The sequence below is a fragment of the Salarias fasciatus genome, chromosome 11 (genome assembly GCF_902148845.1).
Source record: "Salarias fasciatus chromosome 11, fSalaFa1.1, whole genome shotgun sequence".
In the NCBI taxonomy this organism is placed as follows: domain Eukaryota; kingdom Metazoa; phylum Chordata; class Actinopteri; order Blenniiformes; family Blenniidae; genus Salarias; species Salarias fasciatus.
This window is the reverse complement of record NC_043755.1, coordinates 23,980,054-24,002,553: the sequence shown is the minus strand read 5'-3', so window position 1 is coordinate 24,002,553 and position 22,500 is coordinate 23,980,054. Positions and strand designations below refer to the sequence as shown.

The following is a 22,500-nucleotide window of genomic DNA, read 5'->3' as shown; positions in this document are numbered from 1 at the left end:
AGACAGAATAAGTCAACAGGCCTGTGTTGATGGACGGGCCTGAAACACGGCGCGGTTCCTCCCGACACTGCCCGGAATCAAACCTGTTGACGACACAGAGGACAGAGCGGCAGCTGTAGATCTTCAGCTTCAATCTGCAGCTCTGATAAACACTGTCCATCCAAAATCAACAGCCAGAAAAGACCGGAAAGGACATTTCTAATCAGCCCGTGCAGGGTTTCACAGGCTTCTGTTTATTGTGGTGAAAGTGGATTTAATTGGAGGATAATTGTGATTATTAACAGCAGGTGAGAGCTGTGCGAGCTGAGTCGAACATCAGATCTGCTTGTTTTGAAACCGATGCGTCTTTAATGTGACCCAGCTGGAATGTTCAGCTGGTTTGGATGGAAGTACCTCTGCAGGTATTTCTGCTGGCAGGTGAGAACGTTTCTCCACGTTGAACTTGTAAAAGTGTAGTGGAACACATTGCAAGTGCTGAAACATCTTCAGTCAGCAGAGAGCTGCCATGTTTAAACCTGCATGAACAGGAACAAATCCCCATGAAATGAGCTCTGTTGACTTCCTGTTGCAGCATGGATTGTTCAGTGTTAGCCGATATGGCTGTTTATGCTCAGGTTCATGGCTGATTGTTATATTTACCTTCAATCAGGCTGATGTACAATACATGAAAGTACAGATTTACATATGTATGTGGATGAATATGACTAAACGCACACTTAGGTAAATATAAATATATAAAATAACGACAGATATACCGCACAGAGGTACATTCACATGTAAAATGGGCTTGAATGTGTAGACATGAGGTTTCAGATTGAGAACAGCTGCAGTGGAGTTGTTTCAGAAAGGTTTTGAGTTTACATGGAAATGTTCAGAAAAAGATCTCCGTTTGCATGAAAACAGCAAAAACGTGGAAAATGATGTAGTTAGTCTGCCAGGTCACAAGGGGGTGCTGCTGTTTGTCTTTGCAGTAAAACCAACAAATATGTATGCAGAGAGCAATACACGTGATCGAGAGCGATGGACGTTCATATGGACAGACAGCGGAGTGGAAGCTTTAGAATACGGACTTCTTGACCCACTTTGGGGACGTGTCCAAGGATTCAAACCTTCAGACCCTTGATCACATATCCTATCCTTTTCTCCAGCATTGAACTACCACTGCCATTACCTTTCTGAAATGAAAATTAAAAAATTATGCATTTTTACTTGACATGTCGTCATGTAAACGGGGCCAAATACATAAAAAACAGGTTGTCTGTAGAACTTCACGGGAAATCACCTTCAAGCCAAAACTCTGAAGGTACACTTCCTGGAAACGGTCCACATGAAATGGTCTTTGGAAGGTTTTATGTCTCAATCAGACTGTAATTCAACAAAACCACAGCGATTAATCAGTGTGACTGTTTAATGTTTCAGAGCTTCAATCAGGGTTTGATGCACCGTGTTAGTTTCTGCTCCAACTCTCCCATCTAAAGGCAGAACGTGGCAGAAGGTGTCATTTCCCCAGTGATTATAATCCATTAATCGTGGTAATGAAGCCTTCACTGTTCATCCAGACCGGAGCTCCTCTTGTTTTCGTTGTGAGTGATGTATTGTCTGGCATTGAACCCTCCTCTCCTCTCCAGCGACGCCTCACACTGCGCTGCTGACGTCCGTCTTTCCTGCGTCCATGCCAGGAAAACCCAGATAAGTGATGAAGCAGAGGAGGAAATGCGGGACGAAAAGACGTGTTTGCCTCACAATAACACAGATGAAGAGAGTTCAGTTCCTGTTAAGACTTTCTCTTCACTCTAAACACTGACTCATGGTCTCATCCTTCCCTTTGTTGTTGGAAGTGATAAACACGGTGCAGTTTGTGGCTTTGTGGCTCTGCTTTGATTGATTACGCAGCAGATGTGCTTTGTTGTCAGACCCGTGCACAGCGGGTTGGGATTACACTGCAGCTCACTTTCTCTACAGGGCTGGAGCTCTGGGCTGGACGGGTCTAAGAAAGTCTCCTCCTCTGAGCCATCTGCAGCTTGTCTTTCTCTCCACATATTAAAACCAGAATGGTTTGTTGAGACAGAAAATAAGGCCCTGGTTAGACAATTGTGTTTCAAGTTAAAATACACCATTTTTCTATTTTCCTTTCACAAAAGTTTCACCTTTACATGTACCCCTTTCACACTGCAACTAGCGGGTCGACCCGTGTTTTCGACCCGTTAATAATCGCCTTTTGTGTCCTTTCACACTGCATGCAGACCTGCGTCTCACCGCCTGCTGGCGAGCCGCGTCGCTGCGTTTTCCCGCACTGATAGTGTCCAGCGTTGATGACATCATCAGCGCGACGGAGCAAAGCAAAAGTAAAAAATGCAGCGGAACACAGTCCTCGTTACCTGTAGACGAATCTCCTCTTCCCCACGGATCCAGAGCAGCTCTCTGGTCTCGCTATCTTGCCAATACTGGGTCATCTTGACGAAGGAAATCTCACGCTGTGTCCAGAAACAATAACTGGCACGCTAACGTAGCCACGCTGCGTCGACGTCATCACGTAAGTTACCGCGTCGACTCTCGTCTGCCTTTCGCACTCCCTTTCGCCCCTCCCACTAAAAAGCCGATAGTAGCGACCCGCTAAAAACCCGCGTCGATTGCAGGGTTGAAAAACCCGGGTCTAATGCCGAGTGGACACTTTCACACTGCCATGAGGACCCGGTTAATTAGCGGGTTTAAACGGGTTTTTTGGCCAGTGTGAAAGGGGTAATGGTAACAATTTCAAAACGATGTCTGTTTCCAAGGAAACTGCAGAAAAGCTGAAAATGATGGAATTGGCTTTAGGGTTACTAGTAGCTCGATCAGCAACTAGTTGTTCGTTCTAAACCAGGTTTTTCATATTTTGGCTCACCTTCTTCATCAGGGTGTGAATCCTGGAGTCAGTTGGACTGTGGTAATGTAAACTAAACAGAAATAATCAGCTCCAGTTTGTCACTGTTTCAGCTGACCTCCTTCCTGGAGATGCAAATATTCACAATTTGTCAAGCAGCAGCTGGAGTCGTTGACAACTCTTTTAAAAACTGTTTATTTATGTTCCCTGAAGTGACAGAAGGCCAGAGTGTGTGAGAGCTGCTGGTGTGTCCAGCACAGGAACATGGAGGCGCATTCCAGCGCACATGCTCGTCCACCCACGCTTTATCAGCTGTTATTTGTTCCCATACTCAGATTGCTCTCTGCCCCTCACCTCTTGTAGCAATGAAGACCATCTGACACCAGCTACCATTAATCGTCAGGGAAACTGTTCCAAACTCGTGAGAAACAAAGTTAAAAGCTCATGAAGTGTTTTCGAAATTCCTAAATCTATTGTTTTTCTCGTGAAAAATGGCTGCAAACAAGAGCAAGTCTTGACCGGCGGATTCATCACTGTCACTCAACTTCCTGCGAATCGGACACTTGATTTATCTCTTCAGGATCTGGTTACCGAGTCACCGAGGTGCTGAAACAACACACGTCTGTTCCCACTTCTGAGAAAGAGCTGTATGTTGTAGACAACAAATATTGAGGAAGACAGAACAGATTTACGGAGCTCTATCAAACTTTATCATACCTCACCCAAAGATTGCAGCAGGAAGTCTGTGTTTTGTCACTATATTTCATATTTCGTCAAGTTCTGAAGAGATGAACCGGATGATAATTATTTGGCTTAACCAGACATTCCTGCCACGGTTCAATAAGGAAACCTAGTGTTCCGGCTGATTAAGGAGACTAAAGGTTTGTCTGCGTCTCAGGAGACCCCAAATCCTGACGTGTACTCATCGGTTCCTGTCTTCCTGTAATTGCTAACTATCTCTAATCCCAAAAAGAGCCCATCAAAAAACAACAGAGGAAGACTAGATGATCCCTGGATTACTTTTCAGGGTTTCTGTGGAAACAGCTGCTCTATTAATGTTAGCTTTCTCCAGGACCTGCACACTCGATTCCCACCGACTGGGTTCCCAACCCCTCCGGGAACGCTGCATAGAAACTTCTGGTATCTAGAAAAATGCACTTCAAAGTTTTTATTTATGGATGCTTCAGATTTATGCTGTCTCTCATCCTGCTCACCTTCTTGGTTGTGAATGCACCTCCTGTTTCTCCAGTTTCTCAGTCCCTGGCCTTTCCCTTCCTGTCAGCAACATTCCTCGGGGCATACTGAGCCCCCCCTCCCCGACCCGACCCCCCCCCCGCCATCGGATGGAGGAACACTCTCCCATGTACAAACAGCGCCAGCTCGCAGGGGTTAAGACGATGAAGTGGAGTCAAACGTTGTTTGTCTCCAGTTGGGAAGAATGCGAGACATGGAAATGCACCAATCAGAGGTAGTGAGACCTCACCCGTGTTGTTTTTCTTTTTAAGGAGGCAAGATAAGAAGTCTTGAGGCCTTTGACCTTTGCTCCGTGTTAGTTTCTCATAGAAACACATTGATTATCAGTTTTTCTTGACCCTTTTGGACCCACTACATTCCCAAACAGGACAATGTTATTGATTAACAAAGGTTTCAGCGCTCAGTGACCCCCGATGCAGGCCATGTTTCAGTTCAGCATTCCAGGTAAAAGAAAGCAGTCTTGCAGTCTTGGTTTAACGTGGGAGCTGAAGGAGAAGTCCTGGTCCACAGTAACTCCAGGTTCCTCTCAGTGTTACTGGAGGTCAAAGTAAGAGCATCCAGAGTTACTAGATGTTTAGGTACTCGGTAATTTTTCTCTCAGGTGTTTTGGACCAAATGTAATAACGTCTGTTTTATCTGAATTTAGCAGCAGAAAATGATGACTCATTCAGGTTTTTATGTCTTTAAGAGGAGCTTCTAGTTTGAGAGATTGGTCAGTGTCATCTGGTGTCGTAGATAAGTGTATCATCTGCATAGCAATGGAAGTTAATGCTGTGTTTCCTGATGATATTCTCCACAGGAAGCATGTACAATTTGAAGAGTATAGGTCCTAGGACATAACCCTGTGGAACTCCATGCTGAACTTTAGCCTAACCTGAAGACTCTCCATTAATATGAATGGAGTGGAATCTATCTGGTAAATATGATGGACACCAGTTCAGAGCTGTCCCTTTAATCCTGTTGACATTTTATTTCTGCTTCCTTTTATTTTCTCACCTGCTTCCGTCCATCAGTCCTTCTGTGTGTTACAGTGTCAACTTTACGAGTGGTATGCTCACACTGGAGATCTATTATGTTTCTCTGCCCCTGTCAACATGTGTGTGTGGACATAAAGACAACTTCAGTCAGGAAAAGCTCTGCCATGGCTGAGCCAGGGGGTTCCCCACAGCCGCCACAGAGCAGGAACAACTGCAGCTTAGAGGTTCATTTACGCTTCACGACACAGAAAACAGAGACAATTGCTTCAGCTGGAGTAAACATCGCTCCCTCTATACTTCCAAGTGTTCATTAGGTTAGGTGGAGTATTTAACTGTCAGTCTAAGCAGAAGCACCAGTCTAAGAAGAAGAAGGAAGTTAATGATAACATAACGACAGCAGGAAGTAGCACTGATATTGATATTGGAAAGAAGGCAGAATGAGTTGGTCCTGCGACAGTTGCATATAAGAGAGGGGTAAGAATGACTTTTCTTTAAAGGGATACTTCAACATTTTGGCAAATTGGCCCATTTAGCGCAATTCCTTAGTCATTTCGAACAGCATACCTACTTTTTTGTGAGGGCGAGCTGTTGTTTATTCAGAGGTGAGTCGGGGAAGGTTTTCGGGACGGACACAATGGGAGTGAATGGTATTTTTGGTTCCCCTCGTCAAACTCATCAAATACAAAATCGAACAACCCCAAAACACTTTGGTGGACACGTTATAATCCGCACATTCACTACGCTGTGAAATATTAATGCAAAATTACCAGATTGAGTTGTTTATGCGAAAATTGCTAAAACGGAACTACTTACTAAACACTTGATGGCAACTCCCTTGACCAATCACACTTGAAGCAATTGAAGCATTTACTAATGGTTTCTTTCTTTCTTATGTCTGTATTCTTCTTGTGTTGTATGTCGCTTTGGACAAAAGCGTCTGCTAAATGAAATTGTAGAATTGTAGAATTGTAAATATGGTGTCTGGGCGTAGTGATTTCAAAAGAAAAAGTAGTTCCCAGTATTTGCTTCAGTGTCGTAACGCTACAATATTATTTGTTGGTGTCTGGTTCTAATCTCAACACTGCCCCCACAGTGGTACTGCAGCGTTTGGTCATAACAACTTGTTCAGCATCTCAACTTCTTGAAGATCAAGAGAAAAAAGGGACAATGAACATGTTGGATTTATTGTTTTGGTTGTAGTATTGATTTCCCTCATTCACCCATTGACCATTAAATGTCAGCCGTAGAGGCTTCAGAACGTATTAATACTGAAACAGAGGTGTTGAACCCTGCTCCTTCAGGACCATCATCCTGCACAAACCTGAATCCGATCACCGTGTTGTCACCAAGATCCCACAAAAACACGCACTCAGGAACCGTGGAGGGAAGCTGCTCTCCAGAACCAGCGCCCGATAAAGCAGCCTGGACTGCAGCACTTCACCAGCAGGAATGCCAGAAATGAAGCGGACAGAACACAAACCCCTTTGACTGGACTCTCCTACCAAGCCTAATGGAAAGAAAGAAAAAAAGACAGAGTTATTTCACTGAACAATGCGCCTTCATCAGCTCTGCTGGCGGGAGGATACTACTGGGTGGGAGAAGAATGAGGAGCGAGGGTGGAGGGTACTTCCCAGAGCATTAACAACTGCTGAGTGAGGCTACGATGAAAGGCTCTTGAGTTTCCACAGGGGCCGGCGTGAAGTGAATGACCTCTATATTCCTGCAGAGAATGACTCCATTCTGGACCCGGCTCGGCCACGGGAACAATGGACAGAGCGGCCGCGAAACCCGGCTGAGAAAGGACGGAGGAGCAAGACGCCTGTCAGCTGAAATCGTCCCGGCGGCCTCCAGCGCTGCATCACAGAACTCCTGTCCCTCCGAGACGTCTGTTCTGTCTCGGTCCAGAGACGAGGCGGCAGCTGCAGCAACCTGCCGCTTCTTCTCCTGCGCCTCGTTCTCTGCTCAGCTAATGGACGTTTCAGCGCAGAGCCACATGCTGCAACTGCAGCCCTCCCTCAGTCCGCAGGGCGACAGGTGGACGTGCACACACACACACACACACACACACACACACACACACACACACACACACACGGAGCATTTATCAGCTCGTCAGCAGCTTTCAATTACCACCGTCAAGTGTGTGTGTGTTTGTGTGTGCAGACCGGGCTCACACACACTCCCGCTCCCCTAACCCCTTTGGCTTTAGGCTAATCACGTTAGGATGTGTCCATTAAACACACTCATCTGTGTGTGAGTGTGTGTGTGTGTGTGTGTGTTTGAGTGGGCAGGTGTTAAACCCTCATTCCAGAACAGTGCAGTGGTTTCAGGAAGTGTTCCTGACTCCATGCAGTGGTTTGTTGTTCATTTCTGTCTTTATTTCCATGCTTTTAACGATGGTTAAATGATATAATGAACACTTCAACGTCTCCACACTACAGTCAGAGAAAACCTTTCAGAATCTCCTCCTTAGATTTCAGACATAATTGGTGGTTCGGTTTGTGGACGTTGGGAAAGCTCTCTTCAATCCTCCCTTTATTCCCACTCATGTTACCAGACTGCTGCCAGTAAACCCAACTGGTTGAGAAACAGTCAAGCAGCTGTTCTTCTATCTCATCGCTTATTTTGCAGAATCCTCCAACTTACAAGATAGACAGACACATGGGTAGATAGATAGATGTTGGAGACATGTCTGAACATGTCCCGAACAGCTAAAAAGTGGTCAGAAGAGACTGACTTCTCTAATGATCCACTCATGCTTTATTATTCTCACTGCAAGCGAAGACCAAATTTACTGGTGAGGGATCATCAAACTCCCCACAGACTGAGCTGTCAAGAGAAAAAAAATAAAAAAATGAATAAAAATTTTACAGAAATTTAAAGCTATAGTGCGTAACTTCGGTCGCCCTCTAGCGGAATTCTGCGTTCTTACAACAATAAAGCCGGCGCTTCCACATGACGTACACCCCGGTGTTCCCCCTCCTCCCCCCTCCCCCTCTCCCCCCAATCTGCCACAGTGATTCGCGTTTCCACAGCGCCAATCACCGTTGGAAACGGTTTTTATTGTGTGTGAATAAGGACAGCTGGTGAAAAAAAGACAGACTCTTCCGAAGAGGTAATTATTGTTTTTTTATTGTTTTTTTTTTGCCACAGAAACGCAAATAGCTTATTACAAACGGGAGACAAGGTGCCTGCTAATTTGTACCTGACAAGTTTGCCTTCTCCGTCGGTCACTTTCCTTCTCCCAACCGTCCAGGCTTTTTTTCTGGTGGTAGGATCCACTCCAGGACTCTTTCTCGGTCGTTTCTTTGGATTATCCGCCATGCCGCTTCCTCATTCTGCCTGAGCTGAGCCTGTTGCTATGAGATGCTCTGCGCGTCCTCCCCCTCCCTTCTTGTTGTGACGTAAAATGCGTAATTTCCTGCTCGCCAGCGCGGGAATGTCGCCGGTCGACACGCAAAGCAAGAAATATATATATTGAAAAATCCCGTGACATGTTAGAGGAGCCGATCGGCTTAATCTGCATTTTGTCATCTCCACTAGCAGTGGCTTGGCTAAAACAGACGTTCATAGACATTTAAAAGTTACGCACTATAGCTTTAAGAAATCCAAAATGATACCAAAGTGTTTGATTTTTAAATGTTTGCTCAGATTGTTTTCAGCAGAGGTGGCAAGTTAATAAAGGACTTAGAAAGACTTTTCACATATCTGTGTGTGTGTGTATGTGTGTGTGTGTAATCATCCGGATTTTGTCAGTAAATTCTTTCGATCGTGTCCACAGCTGTTCTCAACATTCCTTGAGTTGTCCAGGAGCTCTGTATTGCTCACGCACACTCAAACACACACACGCACACACACGCACTTAACATTCCCTCAAACACACACTGCTCTTCTCTCTCTCTCACATACACACACTCACAGTATGTACAGCAGAGTGTGTATACTTCAGGTTAGTGTACTTCCGGTGTGCGTGTATTTCAGGTGTGTGCACTTTAGGTTTGTGTCTTTCAGGTGTGTGACCTTCAGAGGTCAGAGGTCAGAGCCGGTCAGAGTGGCTGATCCCTCCGACCGGAATGCACGAGGCAGAAGTGACTCACTCACAGTCATCCAGTGATCGGTGACATTTGTTTTCGTGTGTGTTTGTGTGTGTGTGTGTGTGTGTGTGTGTGTGTGTGTGTATGTGTGTGTGTTGGGTTAAGCACATGCAGTTGTAAGGGGGTGTGTGTGAGTTTCTTCTGCGATCAGCTGCACACAGAGGGACTTTTCACAAGCGCGCCACACCGACATCCAAAAAGTGCCGCATGTGGAGTTTCAGTCGCCACAACGAGTCAGAATCAGACGAATCTTCTGCCTGAAGATCAAATATCACGATAACGCCACGCAGCGAAACGTCAGCTGTCCTCTGGTCCTGTTCTGAACATGTTTCTTTGCTGGCTGCTTGAGCTGAAAGTAACAGGAAAACACTAGGTATTTTTTTTTCACTTAAATCTTTAATGTTTAATTTGGAAGTGACTTACAGCTGTAAATTTTGTAAAACCACTACTTTATTCTATATATTTTATATAGCTACAGTTATATATGCATATTAGAATGCATCAACGTCCTGTGAAACACCTTCAGAAATAAAAGCAAATGTCTGTCATTTGCTTCATTCACATAACTACGAGGGGTACCCAAAAAAACCCGGAATTTGGTCAGAAAACAATAATAATAATGAGTTCCGACTTCTGGCCGTCAGATGTGCTGCAGGTAAGCCTCATGCACATCTGTGAGAAATTTGAGCTCCGAGAGTGACACTGACGCCTGTCAGGCGCTATTTATAGCAACAGAGTGCAGCGGCGGTCTGCGATTTTTTCCAAAATGGCGACATTGACTGGGAAGCCAGAGCAGCGCGCAAACATTAAATTCTGCTTTTTGCTGGGAAAAAACAGCAGCAGAAACACTCAACTTGTTGCAGCAAGCCTACAAGGATGATGCTCTGGGGAAGACTCAGGTCCATGAGTGGTTCGGGTGGTTTAAAAAGGGCCAGATGTCGGCGCGTCAGGTGCGCTCAGCCTTGAAAACTATGCTGAGCTGCTTCTTCACTGTCCAGGGTCTCGTCCACAGCGAGTCTGTCCCTCCAGGTCAGACTGTAAACCAGGACTACTACAGGAAGTCCTCAGACGCTCCGTGAGGATGTGAGGAGGAAGCAGAGCGTAGTGGTGGAGTGGAGCCGGTTGATCCACCACCACAGAGCGCCAGCGGACACGGCGCTGCGCCTCACGCAGTTTCTGGCGAAGAATGAGATGAATCTCCTCTCCCATCCGCCTGATTCGCCAGATGTAGCCTCGAGTGACTTTTTCTTGTTCCCCAAGTTGAAGAAAAAGCTGAAGGGACAGCGGTTTGCAGATGTGGAGGAGGTGACAGAAAAATCGCAGCCGTCAAAAAACGGCACTTTTACGCGCAGGTCTGACGACGCATTCGTGAAGTGGGAGACACGGCTGGAGCGCTGCATTAATGCGGATGGAGACTATTTTGAAGGCGACGGTGGTGTTTTATTTTGAAATGTTGGAAATAAAAAGTTATAATCAAATTCCGGTTTTTTTTGGGTACACCCTCGTATTGTACTGAAAACTGTGAAAAAGGGCATTTTTACTTAAAAATTGTTTATTCCGTCACTAAGGACACAAAATCAAAGTTCAAACATCATAGTGATCATATGTGTGTTACAGAGTGTGATCAAAATGTGACTTCCTGTTGATACTTTCCAAAAAAACCATTCTGGAACTGTAACAAGAGGAGGGGAAATCTCACATTTTGTAAAAAGCATGTCAGCCAATGGCCTGGAGCCGTACTCATCCCACGACGGTTTCAGTCTGGGCTTTGGGTTGACATTATGAGGTCTGAAAACCTCAAAGGACTCGTAACTTTAATCTTCATGAAGAAGCAAATCACTCTCGAGTTTCATTTTCAGTTGCAACAAAACTGAAAGACGCATCGCCCTTTGACATTTTACTGATTTTTACACCAGCACGCATCATTAAACGGAGTGAGGATGATCTTTTTCTTCAAATTCTTGTAATTAATGTTCAAGTTTCATGCAATCTCATTTTATCATTCAAAAAAGAGAAAACTTTCCCAGTTAACTTTTAATTACGTTGCTCAGCTATGTGCTGATTTGTTCAAATCACATGAGACAGTGACACAATGGCGGCGGTCTGATTTCAGGATGTTTCTGGTAAAATCACTTCAGAGGAGTGGGGAAATGTTTCAGACTGGGATTCTCATGGAATTTGTCATGAGATATTGTTTTCGCTTCAAATTAATAGGTTCCAGACAAGCTTCTCAAGATGTTGTAATCTTTAAAATCCTTTGGTTTTGCAATAATGTGAATCTTTTAGTGATGAATCCAGACTTCTCAGACCCAAACAGCATGAACCCTTCTGGGTTTGAGCAGAGTCTCCTTGAAGTGTATAATCTGTGCTTCTTCTGCATTGCTGCTTTTGGCCTCTTTCACAAAACAAAGTAATTTTTGCAGTTTGATTTCAGAAGAGTTCTGCATTCATACAGAAACGTTTTGAAAACAGTGTCTTTTCCAGAGAAATGGACGAAATTCTGAAAACGAAGCAGTCGTCACAACGGCCAAGGAGCTGGTTTATATAATGAAGCCAGATGAGGACAGAGCAATGAACGATAAAAAATAAAATAACAATCATTAATTTGGACAGACGACCAAGTTGGATTGGTATTACTGTGACAGTCAACTCTAAAACTACCAAGTCCAGCAGAATCTGGACTGGGAGAGGAAAACTTTGTTCTGATTGTCCATCTACTTAGCATGTGCAGAAGACAGACTTAGCTGCTACAGTCCTCATGTGAAGTCGTAGCATTTCAGAAACGGAGCGGAAACCTTGGAATGTCTATGTAAACTTTTGCTTTCATGTAAACACCCACACCCACATTGAGTGCACACCCACAATGCTACAGCAGTGTGGAACAGGCCTTGGGGTTAACCCCAACCCTATCGCTGTGCGCTGCAGTTGGAAAGTTGACGAGTCACTCATTTTCCCTTGTTGGGGTGCAGATTGAGGTGAAAGGTGTTTCTGACAGTTTCCTGACTTTAGGGACATTACACACAGCAAGAGAAGTTTAAGGTTTTGTTGACTCTGAAACTGTCTTGAGTGAAAGTTCAACCCCCCCCCCCCGTGCATCTTGACTGTGTTGAGAAACCCTGACAGGCAGAATCAGAGCATCTCTTTGCGTCTGCGGTTGGTGTTTCCTCTGAGCTCAGGGTTCAATGAAAGGTTACAGACAGTGAAAACAGTTTCAATTGAGTCTGAAACCAAGCAGTCAGATACACAGTCAGATACACGACATGCATCAGTTTCCACAACTTCTGCTCTCCCTGGGAAATCCCTCTGACGGTCAAACTCCATCTCGTCGAAGGCAGGAAAGACGCATCTCGTCGTGACGTCAGGACAACGACGCTCTGAATCCTCCAACACGAGGAAAGAAGGTAAACAGAGTGAAGCATGACAGCCTGAAACAGGGCTTCAGAGCTGATGTTTGGAAGAGTCAAGATAATTGTTATGAAAGCTCTTTGGGGAAGTTTATCCAGACCATTACGTAATTGTCTAATAAGTGAGTACAGCTGTGGCTTCAGAGAGTATTTAGGGCAACATGTTGAGAAGAGCAAAGAATTACCTGCTTACAGGAAAGGTGGTGCAAAGGGTGAGGGTAGGGGTAGAGTAGGGCTAGGGTAGGGTTGGGGTCAGGGACGGCTGGTATAAATGGGCTAGCAGGGCTGAGCCCTCCCAGCACAAAAAGACAGCTAACACAAAAAAGATGAGAAAATTATTTTTTAAATAACTTACAACAGATTGTTTTAAATTTAGATAAAACCAAAGGTAGCAACAGCACCAATCAGTCAAAAGGAAAACATAGAATATCTCTAAATGGGCTGATTTTTTACAGCCCAGCAGATACATTCATTTGGTTCTTGTAAGTGATTGACAGGTGTCATGTCCCGCCCCCCGTGGTTTACTGAGCATTTTGGGCTAACTTCAGTTAGCCCACTGACTTTTGACCAACAGCAGCGATTTCACGCAGCGGGGCTGCTATTGGTGCCAGAGTTGGGAAGGAGGGAGAAAAACTTCAGCAATGGCGGCGTCAGCATGAACCAGGTGGATTATTTGCTTTGATTGATGCACTGTCTACTGAGAGGGACTTCATCCAAAAGTTACCCGACTTCAACGACATGGTGATTAACCTGTTTGCATCCCAGAAAGGCGTCAATGTGAGCTTCTTTTCAAATAAGGTAGGCCCATGTCGACCTGTTAAAGGTGCTGTAGGCAGGATTTTGCTAGTCAATGCTAATTTTTCTGTGTTTTCTTTGGATTAAATGTTAGAGTATCCATTGATAATCCTTTAGGAGTGTAGCATAATTGCACTACCGCGAGGGCGCAGCGTTTCCATCTGTCCCTGTTCTGAGCTGAAAAGGAATCTCAACAGCTCCAGGTATCTTTGACCAATCAGAAGAGCCCCTGAGGCTCTAACCATGATTGGTTGAGGTGCGTTCATCACACGTTCTTGTGGGAGGGGCTTAACTTGCGTAAGGGCGTGATGTCAGAGAAAACAGGACAGGATTGGCTGTGCTGGGTTTCAAATCACCATCTTAGATGGGTCAAATCGCCATCTTGCTTAAGTAAACCTAAGCAAGATGGTGGAGAGTCCGAATCCTGCCTACAGCACCTTTAAAGGACCGTGACGCCTTGTTTTTGCTGAGTGAAGGCGTTTGGCTGCATGTCACCAAACAGCTGCAATAAGACAGTTGCAGCAGGCTGTCTGTGGGCAGTCGTTGAAGTTGGATTTGAACACGTTTGTAGTGCGTAAATGTATATGTGTGTGCGTGCGCACATGTGTGCATGAGAGACAGAGAGAGAGAGAGAGAGAGAGAGAGATAGAGACCACACTAAAAAGTATAGTGTACCTATAATGGTGGTGTTGCTTTTGCAGCTCTGTTCACTATTTAATCTGTATTATGCAAGCATTTGTTAGCCCCCCCCCCCCCCCCCCCCAACAAATTTCACCACCAGCCACCACTGGTTGGGGTGGTGTTGGAGTTGGGGTTGGGTTTAGGGTTAGGGTTAGGGTTCCAACCACATGAACACGACCATGGAAGAGCGTGAATCCATGGTATTGTTCATACGGTTGGAACGTCAGAAGATGAAGTTCATGTGGATGTTTTCACCCCCGGAGGTCACGGAAGAAGAATAGTTGTGGTGGTGACTCAGGAGGGGCGTGATCCACACAAGGTTTGACTCTCTCCTTCCACTCCTTCGCTTTCTGAAAACAGGATCGTCTTTCCAGAGTCACGCTGAGAAATGCTATTGTGAAAACTGACCTTTCATTCATTTCATTCTTTTTTTTCTTAAATCTGTTGTCCTTCTTGCATAAATACTTTTCAAAAGTCCATAAGTGAAATGATTCATCCCCAAGGTCAATGTTTTGTCACACGTCTTTTCACACTAAGGGTTTCCAGTAAGAGTGTCCTCTGCTGTCTTGTGAGGTTCTCATGAATCGCTACTAAAGTCTTCTCATATCTTCTGGTTTCTGCGCTGCCAAATATTGTGTAACCATTCCCAGTGGGACCTTAGCCTTGCTGGGAAAGCAATCGATTGTTAAGGTTTAATTTGCCCAGTGAGGGCATGGCTATGTGGTCTGAAGACGGTCACATGGGCGGGTTCACTGGAGGGGACTCCTCCTCCTCTGCCACCAACTCCTGGCACGCAGATCACTTCCCAGCTGCGACATCATGGAGACGGCTCGGTTTAGTCAAGTACGCGGTCAGCGTCAGAAACAGTGGACGAACCGATGGAGGTTCTTCCAGTGTCCGGGGTAACACAGGCTGTGGTGCTCGGGGTGATCAAGACAGCGGTTGACAGTGACTGTCCTGGATCACCAGTGAGGCTTCAGATGAGTGGTGAATCATTAACCGCCCGTTCACTGATACGTGCCGGAGCTCCTCTTGACTTATTGGAATTTGATGGGTGTCCGGACGCTGAGAACTCCTCGGGTTTCACACGTTTGAGCCTGTTTTCTACACTCTGAGAATTCCGTACCTCTATACTGTTACTCTCATTTCCCACCCTTCCTCAGTCGATCCTGCGAGTCTCTGGCAGCTTCAGCCGGGGTTTTCTCTCCTGCTCTGTCAGACCATCTGATTCCCCTTAGAAGAATCTGGCTCGTCCTTCCACTCCCATGGCGATTTGCTACTGCACTATAACTTTGAAACTCGCGTGTGATTCTTCCAGATGTGTCTTTTGGAGCTTGAACCATCTTGGAAATTTTTTTTTTACACCAATGCTCATTCGATGGAATGAAATAATATCTCCTGCTTGTTTATCCTTGTTTATCATTGCCTTATATTTGGCTTTAGAAGACCTGCAATGTCTTTTCCAAAAGTCAGTGTTATGAAGAAGTTCTCAAAAGCATATTTTGTGCTTTTAATGAAGTTGGTGCTTCTAGAAAATGATTTAAACCAGATTTATTATGTAGAGGATGACTAAAAATGATATAGCTGCATGACAAAATACATCAGCTTACAAAGCCTTCCAGGTTCCAGTCAGTCAAGCCCATATAAATGTAATGTATCTGCCTCATTAAAACCCTTTTATTGAATAAATGCTCCTATATTCAGCGAGGTGAAGTCATTCCAACTGTTACTTTCTATCTCCACATATTGCATAAAGCAGGATCAGCCTTCAGGAGGGAAGTAAATGGACGACAGAGGGCTGCATGGAGGAGTTTTCTCCAACAGGCCCTCAAAACATGATGTATCTGTTTATGAGTCTCTGGAGGGTGAAGCAACAAAAACAGATACCACATGAGTTAAAGCATATTCTTTTAAAAGAATCCAGCAACAGCTCAATCCCATCTGCGTCCAACTTTCTGTTATTGTGAAACAGCCCTGGTCCGGTAAGCCCAACTGGATGTTCGCAGCACACAAACACGGACAGGCTGTTCTGGTGAGGGAAAGAAAATGATCTGCTGGTGTCAACAGTTGGAAAAAATAAAGAAGGAATGAAGCACACACACACCCACACCTACACAGAGTGACGCAGCCTCTGCATCATCAGCCTCACACTGAGCCAAACACCAACAAACCCCATTCTTTAGACCGCAGGCTTTTCTGTAACAGCCAGCCGGATGGAGGGATGGATGGATGGAGTGATGGATGGAGTGATGGAGGGATGACTGACTCCATAATCCATAATCCTCACTCACCTGGTGAGAGGTGGAAAGATTTGTGGCTGCTGCCATGAGGCCTGTAAAGGAGTCAACCACGTTCACCAGAGATCATTTCAGATTTCCTGCAGATACTGTCACAAGTTTCACACTGGCACTTCCCCTGCTAACATGGAGCGAGCATTGACGAAATGTTCCACCTTGAGCGTCCTTCTTAAAAAGTTAGCTTTTCATTGTCGTTCAAACGGACACCAAAAATGTAACATAAGTTTTCTGTTTTCACTTGAAAACATTGTCGTGTGTGAGCTGAGCCTGGTGGAAAAATACAAAAGTGTCATAAGAGAGAAAAGGGAAACAAAGCCTGATGAAATTCTCATGTTGGTGTTTTACAGACACGACTCACAGAGGAGATATTTGGTTGATCTGCGTTTTTCTCTGGGTGTGACCATACTCACTTGTTTTTTCAGAAATGGTTAATGGTCAGAAGTCCTGACGATCACAACAGCCTTTTGTTACATTTTGGCCTTTTTTATGTGGTTTGTGACAATTAGATGTTCCCACAGAGTCTGAAAACCAGCTGAGGAGCACACTTGTCCTGCAGAGGCCATGTGTGGAACCTCAGTGAAGAGAAAAGAAAGTGGGGACAGTTTGACCTGCAGCCCACAGCTCCACCTCAGCAGGCCTGCCGTTGGTCCTGCGTGAACCTAAAGGACCATCTGCCATCAGGGAAGCTGATCAGGTCAGGATTTTGACGTCCACCAACAACCAGAATTATAAATTTTGAATGTTTTCCTTCTTTCGACGTGCATTAAAAACAGAGAGCACATTCATCCCGGTGTCCCCTCGGGACACTGTGCAGATACCCAAATCTACTTCTTTGAAATGAGTCAAACGGATCCTTGTTTACTGGGTTGAGTTCTGCATCAAGACTGAAAGGTAACCCGGAGGTTATGGCTCATCTGGGAAGGCTGTAGCAAGAAACACACAGAACCTCAAAACGCCCTGAATGGAGAAGCAAGTGAGGGCGGAGATCACTGGGAACGGGACGAATCAAGTTGAGAGACTGGTTTTGTCTCATATTTTCAAAGTCAAGAGGCCAAATACCAGATTGTACATGTGTGATCCCTCAAAAACTGTTTTTTTTCCCCCCGTCATGTCCATTTTAACATAATGTCTCCCACAACATTGGAAATGTGAAAGGTTTATTTACACTTTCGTTGAAAAATGATGTTTAATCACATCATACATCAAGTGTTAACCAGCAGCAGTCAGGGATGAAATTAGCAGCACAGCTTCATATTCTGTGACTGGGAAATTGACATAATTTAATTTAAGTGGGGGGTTTATTTTTAAGTTTACCAAGAAAACAGAGGTCCTTGTTGATATCATGAGAAATTCTGAGGAAATGAGGATCACAAAATGAAGCCTGTGAACCGACAAACCCTGATTATTCATGTATAATCTGAAATGTTAAAGCTACGAAGCTGAACTACAGCTGGGAACGGAGACATGCAAAAAACAAACAAACAGAAAACATGAGTCTATTCCTCAGAAGTGGCTTGACAGAATGAAAGGAAAGGTCAAATAGAGCAGCGTTTGGCATGATGACTGCAGGACTGGGAGCCGAGGCGTTGCTCTTGCTGTGAAGCACGGTGGAAGCATCATCATGCTGTGAGCCTGCTGCTACATGTTGGGACTGCTTCACCTGTGAGTCCACGCTTAGTCATTTTAGCATGATGTAATCCTCTAACTTCAGCATAATAAAGACGAATGAAATGAAAATGGGTGAAAATACCATCTGGTCTTCTTTGATGTAATGAAGCTAGTGACGCCCCAGATGCTTGATGCCCACTTTAACTGCATCGGTTGAGTTTTTAGGATTTGGGGTAATGTGTGTTTAGCAGAAGAAATTATCCTAAAAACAAAGTTATAATAGACTGTAAGGACCTCAGGATGGACTTGATGGATAATATTTTAATGCTAAAACTAGAAACAGATTGCATGCCCGAGATTTCCTTTGAAGTCTGAACTTATTAGAATGAATTTATTTTTTTTAGTCTCGGAGCCAAACAGGTTACATTTGGAGTCCCAGGATATAAACCATGTTTCACTACGTGAGACTGTGAGGGCCTCCGAGCTGGGGGGGCTGCTGGCAGACGTCAGGAGGCCCGTGGCTCACTTCCAGTGAACGTACAGAGCGGCGTGTTCAGACCTGCCACGGCGTGCTACGTGAGCCGCTGCAGAGCCAGATAAGCTCCCTGCTGGCTGGAACCGAGTCAACGTTACCGACAGGACTGAGTCCTGAGTGAGGAATCGAACACTGCTCCACATCTCCTGCTCATGTCTAATTTCCACTTCTTTTTTCTGTTTGACACTACGACTCTGAGACTACATGCAGCAGCAGACCCCAAACTGTGCGCCATCTCAGGCATGGTGGAGGTATCATCATGCTTTATGGTTGCTTCTTAGTGACACATCAAAGAAGGCAAAAGACGGGCGGTAAAATAAACAGAGCGACATACGGACCAGTCCTGGAGAGCAGAACTGTTCAGCCCGTTGGAGAATGTTTCTGCTCTGCCTCCACCAGCTGGCCGTCTTCCCATAATCCTCCCTGATAGCATGCGCTCGCCAGGTGACACAGGAACCTGCCTCTGCTGCTTCAGGCAGTTCTCATCACCACTGGCAGTAAACGTCGATCCTGGCTGCTCTGCAGCTTCACAGGAAACTGTCCGGGTTCACCCACTCACCTGTCCGGGTTCACCCACTCACCTGTCCGGGTTCACCCACTCACCTGTCCGGGTTCACCCACTCACCTGTCCGGGTTCACCCACTCACCTGTTGGGTCAGACCGCTCTCCCTCCTGACCACACAACACAGACTGGGTGGAAATTCATGGAGTTTAGAAAACATCCAACAAGCTGAACAAGTTTTCTCAGTTTTTCTTAAACAGGCAGTAAAACTGAAGTTTCTTCACTTTCTAGAATCAGAAGAGTCTGACGTTCACGAGAGCTGGAAACCTTTTGGAAATGAGGAAAGACATGTTTACTGTTCAGAGAGAGAGAGAGAGAGAGAGAGAGAGAGAGGGAGGGAGAGAGAGAGAGAGAGAGAGAGAGACCTCCCTCCTCCGGTTTCCTGGCGGAGCGCAGTGTGTTCGTAGTACAGTTGTAGAGAGTGTGTCAGAGAGTGCGTGGATGTCTCTCCAGCTGCTGAGCAGTGGAGCTCTCTCTCTCTCTCTCTCTGTTTCTCTCTGGACCTCAGCTCGTGCCTCTCTCGGTTCCTCCTGGATGTGAATGAGAAGCGGGAACATGGAGGCTCCGCGCCGCTGCGTCTCTTTCTCCGGAGCTTTAACCGTCCTCTTCCTCTGCTCGCTGCTGGAGTCCGGGACCGCCGGTGAGTTTACACACACACACACTCACACACACACACCCGCATGTCCTGAACACCCAGCAGACCCCCCGGCCGTGTTCTCTCGGCCTCGGCCCCTCTGCGCTCCGTCTCGACTCGGACACGCTCTGCGTTTTTACGCGCGTCTGTCCGGACAGATGAACGGAGCTGTGCGCAACAGGTGACTCATCCAGCGGCGGCTCCAGCGCTCCGCTATGCTGCTGGGGGCGGACACTCACAGCCGTCTTTACCTCTCCGTGATCTCTCCATTAGCTCAGAACAGCAGGGTGAAGCTTGTCACTGACACACAGCAGGAAAACACTTCGGTATCAGGATAACGTGCAGGAACGGATTGTTCAAGATGGTCAAATATCCAGAAATGAAAAGCTGCCTGAGTTGAATTGTGCTTCAAAGTATGTGATCATTCTGAAGTTATAAACCAGCAAATTTTCAGTTTTGTGAATCCTGGGATGAGGACACAAATATGTCCAGTTCACTAAATCTGACCGAGCACACTGCTGATACCAATATAATGGAATTTTACCTGAAAGCTTTAATGCATTCCACTTTTTAATGAGTCTGTCGGGTTAAAATGACTTTATCATGTGGAGCTGTGGCTGCAGCTGCAGAGATGACCAGTTGAGGTGGACTCATGGAGCCGAGGAGGACGGCACGGTGGAACATGACCGATCTGCTCTCATTCGCTTCACTTCACACCAGATCTGAGGAGTAAACAGAGAGTTATGAGCTGATCAGCAGTGAAGACGCCGGGGGGTCAGACAGCCTGGCTTCAGGCTTCACGGCAGCATCTCGGATACCTCCGCTCGGCTCTCGGGGCTGTGTTGCTCTCTGAAGGAATTTCTTTAGAAAGTTTTGACCCACGGGCCTTATGTTTCACCCCCCATTTCACAGAACTGCAGTCACATGAAATGAAATCGTTCCAGTTGCAGTGAAAAACACCAGAAACAGGGTCGAAGGCTGAGTTTATTAAAGTCATGTAGCAGACCTGGTCCTCTGAAAGTGAACAAGCTGCTCAGATAAGATAAAAAGTAGCAGAATTACCTTAAAATAAGAAAGGAAACTTGATGGAACTCCTACTCACATAAACTGAAACCCTGAACACGCTGAGTGGCGCTGTGTGTGTGTGTGTGGACGGACCGAACATGACTGCATGATATGACTCACATTTATTGACACTACAATCAGAATTTCACCAATATAACCTTTACAAAACGCTGACTGAAGTGCAGCAACAGGTTTCAGAGCCCTGCGCCTTCATGTTAGTGTGTCTGAGTGAAGCCTGAAAGCTCCAGTTTGAGCTGCTCATGCTTCACTTCGTTATTCCAGGTATGGCAGCAACAATACCAGCCAAACAAACTGAACATATTGAGATCTGTTTTCCAATAACACCTCTTAAAAACAGTTGATTTGCACAATTTTTGGTGAACTTATTACACATAAATGTAAGTCAATGCACTGAAGCATCATTTTTTCACACTGCAGTCAGTCTTTTGTTTTGCGTGTGTAGATAGACTTCACCGTCATATAGCAGAATGTTTATTTATCATACCACATTTATGACCACATAACACATGTTAAAGTCATCATGACACGAACAGCTAGCCTCAGTCTGCACACTGCTGTAATACCACTTCATGCCACAAGGTGGTGTCATGAGTCTATAGTAGCATCTAGAAACAACATGAAATGTTTTCTGTTACAATGTCTGATTTTTTTTCCTCAAGAGTTCTTTATGCCATCAGATGGGCAAATTTAAATAACATTTCAGCCATTTTTTAGTAGAACTGAGTGAAAATGAGCTACGAGAGCGACGGTGAAACTTCAGAGGTCTGCAGCCGTTTCCACCAGAAAGAGCCATTTTCATCATTTTACACCAAATCACATTTGATCAGAGCTGAAAAACCTGCTAATTATCTGAGATAAAGGAGAAACATCAAAAAAATGGCCTTACACATAAAACTAAGGCTGTTTTAATGAAGTGTCACAGGTACAGTTCAGATATAGTTCATATTCTATTATATTTTCAACTCTTGTAGCCAGTTCAAAAGGTTTTTTTTCCCATGGATTTTTCTCTGCTTCAGCATTTTGTCTATTTTAACCTCTAGCTATTTGTAACTGTTCTGTTTTCTAGTGGTCAAAGCAGTTTTAGCTATCAATTTTTTATTTTTTCCATTTTCCATTTCCTTTTTTCCCTCTTTTGCCCATTTTTTCTTTATGATTCTCCTTTTCTACTTTCCTTCTATTCATGAAAATCATTGTTGACTGCAAATACAAAAATAAAAACAACAGTTTTTAGTACTAATACTGATTGCACTAATTATTACTAATAACATGAACAAAACCAGTCCGAAGAACAGAGAGAATACAGAGTAATGCATGAGAGTAAAGAGTCCCATGAACCACGAACAGCTTTATTCTGGTTTAACTACAGAAGAAAAGCAGTTTCTCTCAAACGAGCTGCAGTCAGAGCCCTGATACTTGAACAGTGGAGGCGTTCCACCAGGTCGGATCATGAATGGAAGGCAGTAATGACAGCTGTGCCGTCCTGTGTGGACTCCGGCAGATCTCCTCCATATGATGTGTGTCTCCAGTCTTTATCGCAGTGAAACCCTCAAACGGGGAAATACTGCCCTTTTATAGTCGGGGGAGCTACGGCGGCCGGCGCTGGCGGGTCGGTGCTGCGGCTGTTCGTGTTTCTGCTGAGGTCCTGCCTGTGACTGCCTGCCGTGCTTTCGGCGGTTTGGAAGCGTGTTTGGCTGCACGGCGCCAGTTAGC

General features: G+C 45.2%; 1 protein-coding gene across 1 annotated transcript in view; it reads right to left on the bottom strand.

Annotated features, from left to right (window-relative positions):
• Nucleotides 1–22,500, bottom strand: part of LOC115396421 (zinc finger protein 271-like) — a 374,023-nt gene that overhangs the window by 76,239 nt on the left and 275,284 nt on the right. Inside the window, exon 2 of the mRNA XM_030102299.1 lies at nucleotides 18,699–18,708. Within this exon, the coding sequence (XP_029958159.1) occupies nucleotides 18,699–18,708 (10 nt within the window). The remainder of the gene's footprint in view (nucleotides 1–18,698; nucleotides 18,709–22,500) is intronic.